Source organism: Osmerus mordax, chromosome 5, assembly GCF_038355195.1.
Source record: "Osmerus mordax isolate fOsmMor3 chromosome 5, fOsmMor3.pri, whole genome shotgun sequence".
NCBI lineage: Eukaryota > Metazoa > Chordata > Actinopteri > Osmeriformes > Osmeridae > Osmerus > Osmerus mordax.
In genome coordinates this window covers 18,400,968-18,412,985 of record NC_090054.1, presented here as the reverse complement: position 1 = coordinate 18,412,985, position 12,018 = coordinate 18,400,968, and the positions used below count along the sequence as shown (strand labels likewise).

At 48.8% G+C, this 12,018-nt stretch overlaps 1 protein-coding gene across 1 annotated transcript in view; it reads right to left on the bottom strand.

Annotated features, from left to right (window-relative positions):
* Positions 1–11,763, bottom strand: part of atrnl1a (attractin-like 1a) — a 49,000-nt gene extending 37,237 nt beyond the window's left edge. Inside the window, 9 exon segments of the mRNA XM_067235721.1 lie at positions 499–512; positions 1,317–1,523; positions 3,055–3,187; positions 3,480–3,593; positions 4,189–4,307; positions 5,159–5,355; positions 5,504–5,588; positions 11,119–11,273; positions 11,717–11,763. Coding sequence (XP_067091822.1) covers positions 499–512; positions 1,317–1,523; positions 3,055–3,187; positions 3,480–3,593; positions 4,189–4,307; positions 5,159–5,355; positions 5,504–5,588; positions 11,119–11,273; positions 11,717–11,763 — 1,071 coding nt within the window.
* Positions 11,764–12,018: the final 255 nt, after the last annotated feature.

Sequence of the window (12,018 nt, the reverse complement as noted above, 5' to 3'; positions counted from 1 at the left end):
GTGCAGACTTCCAAATCCTAGCCAACACAAACCTATAAAGTTGTGTGACAAGCCAAGGTAATTAAACCAAAATATTTATTTCTTAAGCCAAGCTTGTGAGAGATTTTTCATTAAAGGAAAGGATGTTTAAAAAGTTTCACCTGTAATGAATTCTTAATCAGCTAACATCATCCATGATCTACCACACACTAAACATTTATGAGACCATAAAAACAGGAGTAATTGAGAGAACATTCATGTGAAATACTGAAAAACTCTGTTGCTGCCTTGTTCTGAAATGTCCTTTTATTCAAACTAACTTTTTTCATTTTTGTATCCTATAGGGTAAGTAATTAAGTGTTTGGAAAGAAAGTGAAGTCTGTTTGTTGAATCGGTGAGGAACAGGATGCTTATTAACAAACAAAGAGAGGGAAAAAAAAAGATAAGGAAAACTGTTGCCTTTGCATCTCACAACATCAAAGGTGAGCTTTATTGAAAACCATGTTAATCTTCAAAGACTAAACTGCTCAAGCCTTCCACCCTGAAGTGACACATACGAAGGAGGAGAGAGAGGGATCTCTGCATTCATAATTAACAACAGTTAAATGTTAGCTTCCTGTCACCCTGACGATGCACATTCTCAGACAGCCGAGAGAAAATCAAGGATATGAGCAATTTGAGATGGAAATATTTGTCTTGAACATGTGTGGGCTGGTAAACTAGCACATCACAGACAACTGTATGTTGTCTGTGATGTGTGTGTGGGTGTGTGTGTGTGTGTGTGTACGCGCGGGTGGGTGGGTGGGTGGGTGGGAAAATAACAATAAATAAAAGACAAAGTAAGTCACTCATTGAAGAGATTAATTAGAATCTAAGACTTGGCCATACCAATGAAGGATGACTTAATCGCAATGTTTTCATTTAGCAGATGATTCATGTATGGGTGAGTTTCCCCAAAGCGACGTACACCAGGGGATTTGAACCAGCAACCTTTAGATCTATACTCAAACACTCTACCATTGAACTATACCCATCCCCACTGATCCCCCTGATTACATTACATTTACATTTAGTCATTTAGCAGACGCTCTTATCCAGAGGGACTTACAGTAAGTACAGGGACATTCCCCCTGAGGCAAGTAGGGTGAAGTGCCTTGCCCAAGGACACAACGTCATCGGCACAGCCGGAATCGAACCGGTAAACTTCAGATTACTAGCCCAACTCCCTAACCGCTCAGCCACCTGACTTCCCCCGACCCCAAAGGATATTCGCAACAAAGATGTACGTGCTAAAGGAAAATGCTCGGACCAGACCCACTGTGTAGACAGTATAAAACTTTGTGAATGTCAGCCCACCTTGTTTTGTAGCTGGTGCTTAGCTAGCTCCTCCAGGACAAAGTCCACCTGCTTCTCTGTAGTGAGCGAGGCGATGTTCCCATCCAGGTTCTTGCAGTAGTGCTGAGCGTTGTCATAACTCTCCCTGCTGGAGTTGATCCTCAGGCAGGCCTCCCCAACATGGTGCCAGCCTTCCCCACAAAGCTGGGCTGCGGATCGGGGAGAGAGAAAATTGAGTCCCAGGCCTCTGACAAACGCTAGGCTGCATTACTTTGAGAGATTATATAGATTAGTCTATATCGTGGCCATATACTCAGTGATTATACCTGTTTAAAGCACAATTTGAACTCAAAAGTCAAAGGGCCAAGTGTGTAGGTGTTTAATGTATAGATCAGCCACAACCCTAAGTCTCAGACAGCCAAAATACATTTCCAACAGGTCTTTAATGTCCACTCCAGTTAGTGGTTTTCAAAAGACAGTCATATCTGCCAGTCACAGACACAGGTCTCTGAGAGACAGGCCTTAAACCACTTGGCACATAATAGTTTAGGCTCCACATACCCCAGATCTTGCACTAATAAAGAGAGGACTCATTCAGTGGGCATGAAAGGACTAACAGCTCACTCTGGTTTCATCTGAGGAATGCTGCTGTTTATTTTGGAGAGCAGCAGTGATTACCTTTTTATCGTTGGATAATGGTTACCATGGCGCACTACTCATCAGAAAACCGCTGTTTAAAGATGGCCGCCCAGAGAGCGAGGGGCTCTGAGAGAACGAGGTGTACCATAACAAACACAGGGCTCCGGTTTCAGAAACGGATAAACACTTCAGCAGATTTAAGGCTATTTCTCAGGGATCGCAGTGAGTTTACTTCTGTGTTTGGGAAGGAGTCTGGAACATTTCCCTGTTTACACGCACTCACACACAGTCCAGAGTTCTGTTCCTTTTCCCCCAGAATAGGACTGTGTGAAAGTGAAGCTGTTTCACATTTTCCATCATTTTGAGGCTGAAGAAGGACAAACTCAATGCAGGGCTTTGGTTCAGCAGGCTAACTCACTGGGGGTGGGGGTTCTGATATTCAACCAGAGAGACAAAGGTCAGAGTATCAACAGTAGGCTTACATAGGTGTCAGTACAAAGCCTACCTTTTTAGCTCCCTCCTTCCTCTCTAGCTAGTTAACCACTAGTTCCCATCATGGAAGTCTTTCTGGGCTACAATCTTTGAGTCAGCCGAAGTTCTTTTTTCATAACATCAAGTAAACAATTATAATTGGCCTATTTCCCTTTTCAGGGGACTGGAGTGTTGTGGAGTAAATAGATTTAGTGTGTGTGTGTGTATGTTGCTGTGTGTGTGTGTGTGTGTTCGGGAGTGTCGATAATCTATGTATTGTACTGTGTTTACGTGTGTGTGTCTGTTAGAAGGAGAGAGAGAGCGAGAGCGAGGGGGAGGGAGAGAGAGCGTGTAGGGAGCTTTGAAAAATGAGAGCAATAAATCCACTTCAGAGACAGGGGAGAAAACACGGGCCCCCAGAGGAGCGCGCTAGCAGAGTGTTAATAATGCATCACACATTGGCATACGTTCTCCAGGCATTCAAACCCTTGTAGCTGTCAAACAGGTAGGCTTCTAAGAACAGCACTGTCTGGCTGCTTGCTTGAGAAAGAGGTGTGTGTGTGTGTCTGTCTGTGGGCATTGCTGTCTTTGTGTGTATGTGCACACGTGTACGTGTGTGTGTGTTCTCACCAGGTAAGGCGTGACACTCCAGGTGCTGGACCTCCCATTGACAGTTGAGGTTGAGGGAGCAGCTCCTGCAATTGGCCAGTTTAGCACACACCTGTTCCTCCCTCACTTGGCACCTGGTGTAGTTACTCACAGACTGGTCACACACACACACACAAATTGATATACAGTCATTTAAAAGACAGACAAACACGCTCACACTCTAAACATCAACACATTTACACCACCAGGGAGACTTAAATAGTGATCTGATTCTGGTGTTGACTTGTTCCACTGGGAGGGAGGGAGAGAGAGAGAGAGTGTGTGAGAGAGACTGTGAGTGTGTGAGAGAAAGAGAGAGAGAGAGAGAGAGAGAGAGAGAGAGAGAGAGAGAGAGAGAGAGAGAGAGAGAGAGAGAGAGAGAGAGAGAGAGAGAGAAGCACATGTACCTGTCCTATTCTGCGCCCCCCCTGCTTCCACACAGAGAGCTGGTGTTCAGACAGCATGGAGGGGGGAGGGAGCGAGAGAGGACCCCTGTGGTTCTGGGCTAGCTCCAGGGTTAGCTATATTACGCACACACGGAGAAAAACAAACAGACAGCAGAGGGAGGTCAAACACATTAGTGTAATGGGTCACTAGTTGGGTCAACTGACCAAAGCAACAGCCTACTAATAATACTGTATACATTTTTAATTAACAGATGCTATCATCCAAAGCAACGTACAGTACAGGGGTGATTTTCAACCTGCGACCTTTTGATATGTAAGTCAAATGCTCTAACCACTGAGCTATGCCCTCTTCTACTGACATGAACATGAACCAAGCCAACTCATGGAAGCATTAGGCTTACAGAGCTAGTACTGTAGTAGGCTTGCTGACATCAACAGTTAGAACAGGAGTCTCAAAGCCTGTTTCTAGGGAGCTATACCTTCCTGTAGGCTTTTCCTCCAACCACACTTACAACTGACCTGATTAAACACTAGTTACCTAATCAACCAGCTCGTTAATAGAATCAGGTGTGCTAGATTGGTGTCAGAGCAAAAACATACAGGCAGTACTCCAGGAACAGGGTTGGAGACCCCTGAGTTAGAGGGTTTGTGGTGGCTGCAGTGTGCGTCGCTGCCCTGCCTCCCCAGCGCCCCCTACAGACAGGCGTACCACGGTGCAGTTGCTGGAGGCAGAGATGCACTTCTTGTCCTCGCACCACTGGCAGCCGTGCGTGTTGGCCGTGCAGCTCACGCAGTCTGAGAACCGGAAACACCGCTCGTCCGCGCTGTCTGGATGTACACACACGCACGCACACGCACACACGCACAGAGATTTGAGCATAAACAAGACGAAGAAAAACAAGCACACATCTCGAGCTTCCCTCTCTCTCGTGTCCCATTTACCAGACAGGTCTGATTGCCTATCATTCTTATTATCTTGTAAATCCATGCTTATTACCTCAAAGTGTTATTCCAAATAGAGCTCACCTCCACACCAGAAGCAAATAACATACACAAGCACACACTCACCCACGCACACACACGGTGTGACCAGAAGAGGGATTAAATGCGAGGGAGAAACAGTGGCTAAAATTACCATCTCCCATCAGCTGAACTGTTATTTCATTAGTTAATGACCAGTCCTGTTCACCTTTGAGTTGTAATTATGATTATCATCTGAACACTGGACCGGGCTACGGATACAAAAAACACGACTGGAGATGCCAGCACAGTGGAATGTATTTCCAGCTCTGCCTCATAATTACCTCAGAATCGGATAAGTGTACATAATTTGACCTGTTGTTCCCACAATTATGTACAGTACAGTCTTATGAGAAGAGAGCATTATGTAGTGGAAAATAGAGCCCTATTTTAGAAGATATAGTGGAAAATAGAACCCTGTTCTAACGGAAAATAGAACCCTGCTCTAATGGAGAATAGATCTCAGTTCTAAAAGATGTTCCAGTGGAAAACAGGACCCTGCCCTAGAAGATGTCCTAGTAGAAAATCTAATCGTGTAGCTTTGATATAAGACATCCTACAGAAAAATAGAACCGTGTTCTATGCACACGGATAGGAAGCTTGCTCTGTGGGTGCAGGCAGCAGTAGGACAGGCCATGCGTACTGGTAGCGGGGTGGACACAGCGGGGCAGGCAGGGTCCCGTTGGCCAGGCGGCTGTTCCAGGGGCCACAGCGCCCCTTGGCCCAGACGCAGCGCAGCCCGGGCCCGGCGCCGGCACAGCGGTGCGAGTCGTAGAAGGCGTGGCAGGAGGGCGGGGTGTAGGCCAGCACGTCGTTCAGCAGCACGCCGGAAAACCCGCCAAACACAAACATGGAACTGTGGACAGGAGGAGGACATGCTTACAATGAGCGCTGTGTGTGTGTGTACACACACACACACACACACACACACACACACACGTGTTCAAGTGGTGTGTGAGTGTGTGTGTGTTCTGCAGTAGAGCTCAGAACCAGGAATGCCTCACCCGTTGCTGATGACGGCAGAGTGTCCGAAACGGTTCACATCCCGGTGAAGGTCTGGTCTGGGGAGGACGGACCACTCGTCACATGCTAGAGGGAACACACACACACACACCGCACACACACCGTGTTGACATTACATCCCCTGTAATCAACCAGTAGCCTGTCTGGCCTCCTGTGTAGATACATGCCATGATCAGCATGACTGTTGTCTCTCCCTGGATGCTGCTCTGAGTTACAGTGGTGCCAATGGGGTGATTAACTCTACCAGAGGATGGCTGGAGAGATAGGGTGATTAACACTGTCGGTGGAAGGGTGGAGAAACAGAAGATACAGAGAGGATAGATGGAGGGAGAACCAAGAGCCGGTACCACCACCCCCCCCCCCCCCCCCCCCCCCCGGCCACCAATACTCTCATAAACAACCAACCACAGTAAGATGGCTTTACGAGTGTGTTTGTGTGTGTGAGAGAGAGAGAGAGAGAGAGAGAGAGAGAGAGAGAGAGAGAGAGAGAGAGAGAGAGAGAGAGAGAGAGAGAGAGAGAGAGAGAGAGAGTGTATGTGGGAGGTGAGAATAATCATAAAAGATTAATCCACTGCAGTTGCCATTAACCAAAGCCAGAGTAGACTCAGAGGAGCTTAATGGAGATTTAATCACCCTCCACACAGGAATACAGAAACATGCATCGTGGGGTGTGGAACACAGAGTCAGGAACACAGAACCAACAGGATCCGGCAGATGGGATCTGGGCCTGGCCTGGAAACACACCACACCACGGGTAAGCAACAACCAGAGCACCAGGACCAATTAATAAGGATCAAACCTCAACAGGAACCATAAATAGGCTTGTTGGATGCAATCTGCACTGTCCATCTGACCTCAGTGTTTGACATAGCCAACATCTCACCCATCGCTAGCATTTCAACACGCATCACACGTCCCAACTAACACGAGCATTTCTGACTCCGACAGTGTTCACGTAGAGGAGTTTAATATTCCTTTTGTAATGTTCTTCATAGCTCGAAGTTTATTTGAAACCCCTTTGTATCATTTATATAGACAAGACTCCATAAAACACTTTATCTTGTCGTTAATAACGTCTGAGGGTACACAGTAATATAGTTTATGTCCCCGAGCAGAACACCATCGCCACAGTGTGTTTTACCGTTCAAACTAACGCCCCCCCCAAGGATTTTACGACCCTCACGTCCCCGCCACGCATTAATATGGAAATGTGCCATTTTGCGAGATGAGTTGTCTCCCGTAAAAAAACGAACCGAGGAGTTAAACGCCAGGCCGCCAGGTTGCTAATGACCCGGCTAAGTATTCTGCTAATTGGGGAGCACTTTTTTTAAAGCAGAGGATCGCTGACAACACTGGTCAAGATCAAGAGGTCGTTTTAATCAAATCCGCCGGTAGTAGTCATATCTACAGGGGTCAGGATGGAATCTTATTAACGTGCCAATCAACCTGATGCCAACATACCTACGCCCCGTCTACGCCCTCCTCGCGGTACAATGGGGTTTGGCGGTTGCCAGAAAACAAAACCGATAGAACCATTAACCCTGTGGGCAAAAGCAATTAACACACCCTTTACCCAACCTCCTCCCTGTCAAAACTGGTATTATCTTACACACTGGCCCATAGCATGGACACACTGGCCCATAGCATGGACACACTGGCCCATAGCATGGACACACTGGCTCATAGCATGGACACACTGGCCCATAGCATGGACACACTGGCCCATAGCATGGACACACTGGCCCATAGCATGGACACACTGGCCCATAGCATGGACACACTGGCTCATAGCATGGACACACTGGCCCATTGCATGGACACACTGGCCCATTGCATGGACACACTGGCTCATAGCATGGACACACTGGCCCATAGCATGGACACACTGGCCCATAGCATGGACACACTGGCCCATTGCATGGACACACTGGCTCATAGCATGGACACACTGGCCCATTGCATGGACACACTGGCCCATTGCATGGACACACTGGCCCATAGCATGGACACACTGGCCCATAGCATGGACACACTGGCTCATAGCATGGACACACTGGCCCATTGCATGAACACACTGGCTCATAGCATGGACACACTGGCCCATTGCATGGACACACTGGCCCATAGCATGGACACACTGGCCCATAAGCATGGACACAACCTGCATGCGAAGCTGGAGAGGGGTGAGAAGGTCCACAGCCCAGGGAGGTGTGGTCTCTCCAGAGGAAGACAGATACTAATCTTGCCTCCACCTCCCATTTCATTTCCGGGCAGGATATTGCGAAATCTTCCATTATTAATGTGTTGTGGAGTTCTAGAAAGGTGGCTAGGGAATCAGAAGAAAGAATCAGAGAGTACCAGAGACATGGAGAGTGTGAGAGAGAGACAGACACAGAAAGAGAGTCGGGGAGAGACAGAGAGTGTGAGAGAGAGACAGAGAGAGAGCGAGAGAGAGAGAGAGAGAGAGAGAGAGAGAGAGAGAGAGCGAGAGAGACAGAGAGACAGACAGAGCAAGAGAGACAGACAGAGCGAGAGAAAAAGAGACAGACAGAGCAAGAGACAGACAGACATACAGAGCGAGAAAGAGAGAGAGACAAACAGAGCGAGACAGACAGAGAGAGAGAGAGAGAGAGAGAGAGAGAGAGAGAGAGAGAGAGAGAGAGAGAGAGAGAGAGAGAGAGAGAGCGAGAGAGACAGAGACAGAGCGACAGACAGAGCAAGAGAGACAGACAGAGCGAGAGAAAAAGAGACAGACAGAGCAAGAGACAGACAGACATACAGAGCGAGAAAGAGAGAGAGACAAACAGAGCGAGACAGACAGAGAGAGAGAGAGAGAGAGAGAGAGAGAGAGAGAGAGAGAGAGAGAGACTGACGGGCAGATCGGAGCCTACTTGAACGTCAGATTTAATGAAATGTGCTGCAGTGTTTGGGGGCTCCTCTAAGCGATAGTGTCTGCCTTTGCATTCCAACACAGCACAGGGTGTCTGTGTCTCAGAGTGTGTGCGAGCTTGTGTGCTTGCTACTACATTTTTAATTAGACTTCATTTTCACAAAATCTAATTATGAGTATTCGGCGGGGGAAGGGGGGGGGGGTAGGGAGCACAAGGTGGAGAACGGGCAGAGGAGGAAACGAAGGAAACACAAACCAAAACTGCCGTGAGTGTCGAGCTCAATTCAATCTCTGGTGGCAGAAGACGGGCACAGATGCAGCTAATGCGGTCTCCCCTCCGAGGCTGGCACGTAAAAACACAGTAGTGCTTAAACCAGCGCTCGGAGCGTGCAAGGCCGTATGGCGCAGGGAGAGAGGAGGAAGGAGAGATGGGGAGGGCCAACGGGCTTGCACAGGTGGAACGGATGAATGATCGCTCTGAGAGACGAGAGAAGAGGAGTGGAGAGGAATATGGAGAACAGATCGGACCCTGTGAGGGGCTGACTGTCGCCATGCCGACCAACCGTGTCTGGCCTAACAGCGTGACCCAGCCGTCCAATCACGGAGTCAACCGGTGTGGCTGACCAACATTCCCCAGACCAACAGACCACCCATAACCCTCAATAAAACAGTCAGTAGCTTTGTAAATATAAACTGTCAGGAACTTTACAAGTTTGAAACAGTCCGTAACTTTACATGTATAAATTGGGCAGTAACGGTGGATTGTAACTGACAAGACATTGAGCAATGTAGAACTACTAAAGCCCATTTGATTCTTGGGTGTGCTTGAATTTATTTATTTTTACAGTTAGAAAATAATGGACTAGTGCATGAAAATGATTTAAACAAACACACAGGAACATAACTGTCCACAAGATCCTCGTAAAGTCTGTTCTCTTGCATTATTCCTGTCCCTCCACCCCTCCTCTCTCTCCCTCTATCTCTCTCTGCAGTGAGAGTGGGGGCTGGTGAACTATAAACCGAGGCAGCAGAAAAACTGATTTGAGAATACACAAGTATGAATAAATGATGGTATGAGTTTAGGGCAGGGGGGGGAGTCTCTTCATGGCTGTGATGTGGGGTGTGTGTGTGTGTGTGTGTGTCTATATCTCCATGAATACGCATATTAACTTGGGTGTTTTAAAGGCTTAGTCTTCTGTTGCATCTAATATGATGGGACAACAGTTTTTATTAAGAATCAAAAGCTTTATTAAGCCTTTAATCATTCTTCCTCTCTTCCTCTTTTCATCTGTCTTTATCCCCACCTCAAACATGATCATTTCATATCCTGTGTGTTTCACATCAGCCCTCCGCCTCAAAGCCCTGCATCATTCACTCCATCCTGTTCTCTCCCTGTCTGGTTTCCTCTCCTTTTTCAGGCTCCCTGCCTGAACGTCCTGTTCACCTCCTACCACCCCCTCTCCTCCTCTTCCTCCCCTCTCCTACCACCCTTCTCCTCCCTCCTCCCCTCCTCTTCTCCTGTGTTCCCCTCCACTCCCCTCCCTCTTCTCCCGTTTCCATCCTTGTTTCTCCTCTCCTCCAAGTAAGTTGCATCAGCCCAGACTGCTGCCTGCAGTGATGCCCCCTGTTCAATCACAGCACTCAACCTTCCCTCTCCTGCCACCTCTCCTTCCCTCTCTCCTCTCTTCTCCTTGCCTCTCTCTCCTCGCATATCCTCCCCACATCCCCAGGCTCAGCATACCCATCTGCAGTAGCTCCTCTGCCCATAGTTCCAGTATTAAAGCATACATCTCTCCTTCCACTACCTCTCTTCTAACCTCCCTCTACTATTCAACCTTCCTCTCCCCCCCTCCTCCACTCCATCCATCCCAGCGCTCAGCACGGCCCCCTGCAGTTATGCCCCTGTCCAGAGTTACAGTATTTTAAACAGATCTTCCTCTCAGAGCAGGCACCATCTGGCCACCCCCCCCCCCCCCCCGCACACCCCCCGCCCCCCGCAAGTTGCCATAACGACCCCCCTGTATCACAGTGTGTGCACCAGTCAGCACGGAGAGAGGACATGGAGCTCACACCAGAATGAACGCTGGAAAAACACAAGGAGCCCATACCCACACTGATACCTACATACTGCTCAGAATTCACATGGCCACACACGCACTCACGCTCACACACACATGCCCAAATGCATACACACTTTCTCCAGTACTTTGGAATGTGTCACATGCCACTTTGGCTAAGGTTACGCAGGCTGTGTGTGTGTGTCCTGTGTGTGTGTGTCCTGTGTGTGTGTGTGTGTGTGTCCTGTGTGTGTGTGTGTGTGTCCTGTGTATGTGTGTCCTGTGTGTGTGTGACCTGTGTATGTGTGTCCTGTGTGTGTGTGACCTGTGTGTGTGTGTCCTGTGTGTGTGTGACCTGTGTGTGTGTGTCCTGTGTGTCTGTGACCTGTGTGTGTGTGACCTGTGTGTGTGTGTGACCTGTGTGTGTGTGTCCTGTATCTTGGAACACTCAAGCATGACAAATGACATGTGACTCATGGGTCAACATTGAGGGGAACCTGGTGTGGGTGTGCATGATGTCTCTATTTAGATCCTTCTGGATCAGAGACGTTAGTCTGAAAGGTTGTACGAATGTGTAGGCAGGCCTCTCTGGAGGCACAAACGAACGCCGGAAGACGTCAGTTGAAGTGGGGCGCACCGTGGTCCTTACCGATGTCGTAGGCTAAGAAATCAGTAGAGAAGCACTTGGCGCCGTTGCTAAGCGACGTGTCGTTGTGGGTGTTCCCTCCGAACACCAACAGCGTTCCGCTGATGAGAACAGCTGAGTGGAGGTACCTGGCCAGGCCGCTCTCCCTGAGGATCATCCTGTCCACACACACATCCGGGGAAACAAAGCACAGATTAGCGGGGTAGGTGTGTGTTAATTATCAGCATGTGGGTGGGTGGGTGTGTGTGGGTGTATGAGTGTTTGTGTGTGTGGGAAGGGAAGGGAGAAGGGGTGTGTGTGTGTGTGTGTGTGTGTGGGCCAGGATGGGTGGCTGGCTGTAAAGGAACAGTTGGTCTGAAGGTCAGGCACCACAGGCCAGGTCAAATGCCCAGACAGACGCCATCAATAACGTGGCACCATGCTCTCTTACTCTCACACACACACACACACACATTCCTCCCACCCATCAACTATTACTGTCCCCCCCCCCCCACCCACATACACACACCGGGTACTGGGCTAAGGAACACTTTCCAGAGGACCCAACACAGGACCATCAGATCCCCTATCGTCAGGTCCCAGTTCAGCGCCTGTCAGCCACCTCTCCTCCAGCATCTTACCCTTCTCCAGGCACACCTTCCCAGACATCCTCACTTAATGTCTCTGACACATTCTCTCTCTCCTTCACTCTCCCTCTCTCTATCTCCCTCCCCCTCACTCTCTCTCTCCTTCACTCTCCCTCCCTCTCTCTCTCTCTGTGGAATCCAGAGATCGGAGACAGAGTTAACAAATTCCACTTCTGACACCTGACTCCACCAGCAGATGGGGTCAGCACCCCTGACCTCTGACCTCAGTGCAGCTTAGTGTACACTGAATCTGAGGCCTGAGAGGGGAAGGGAGAGA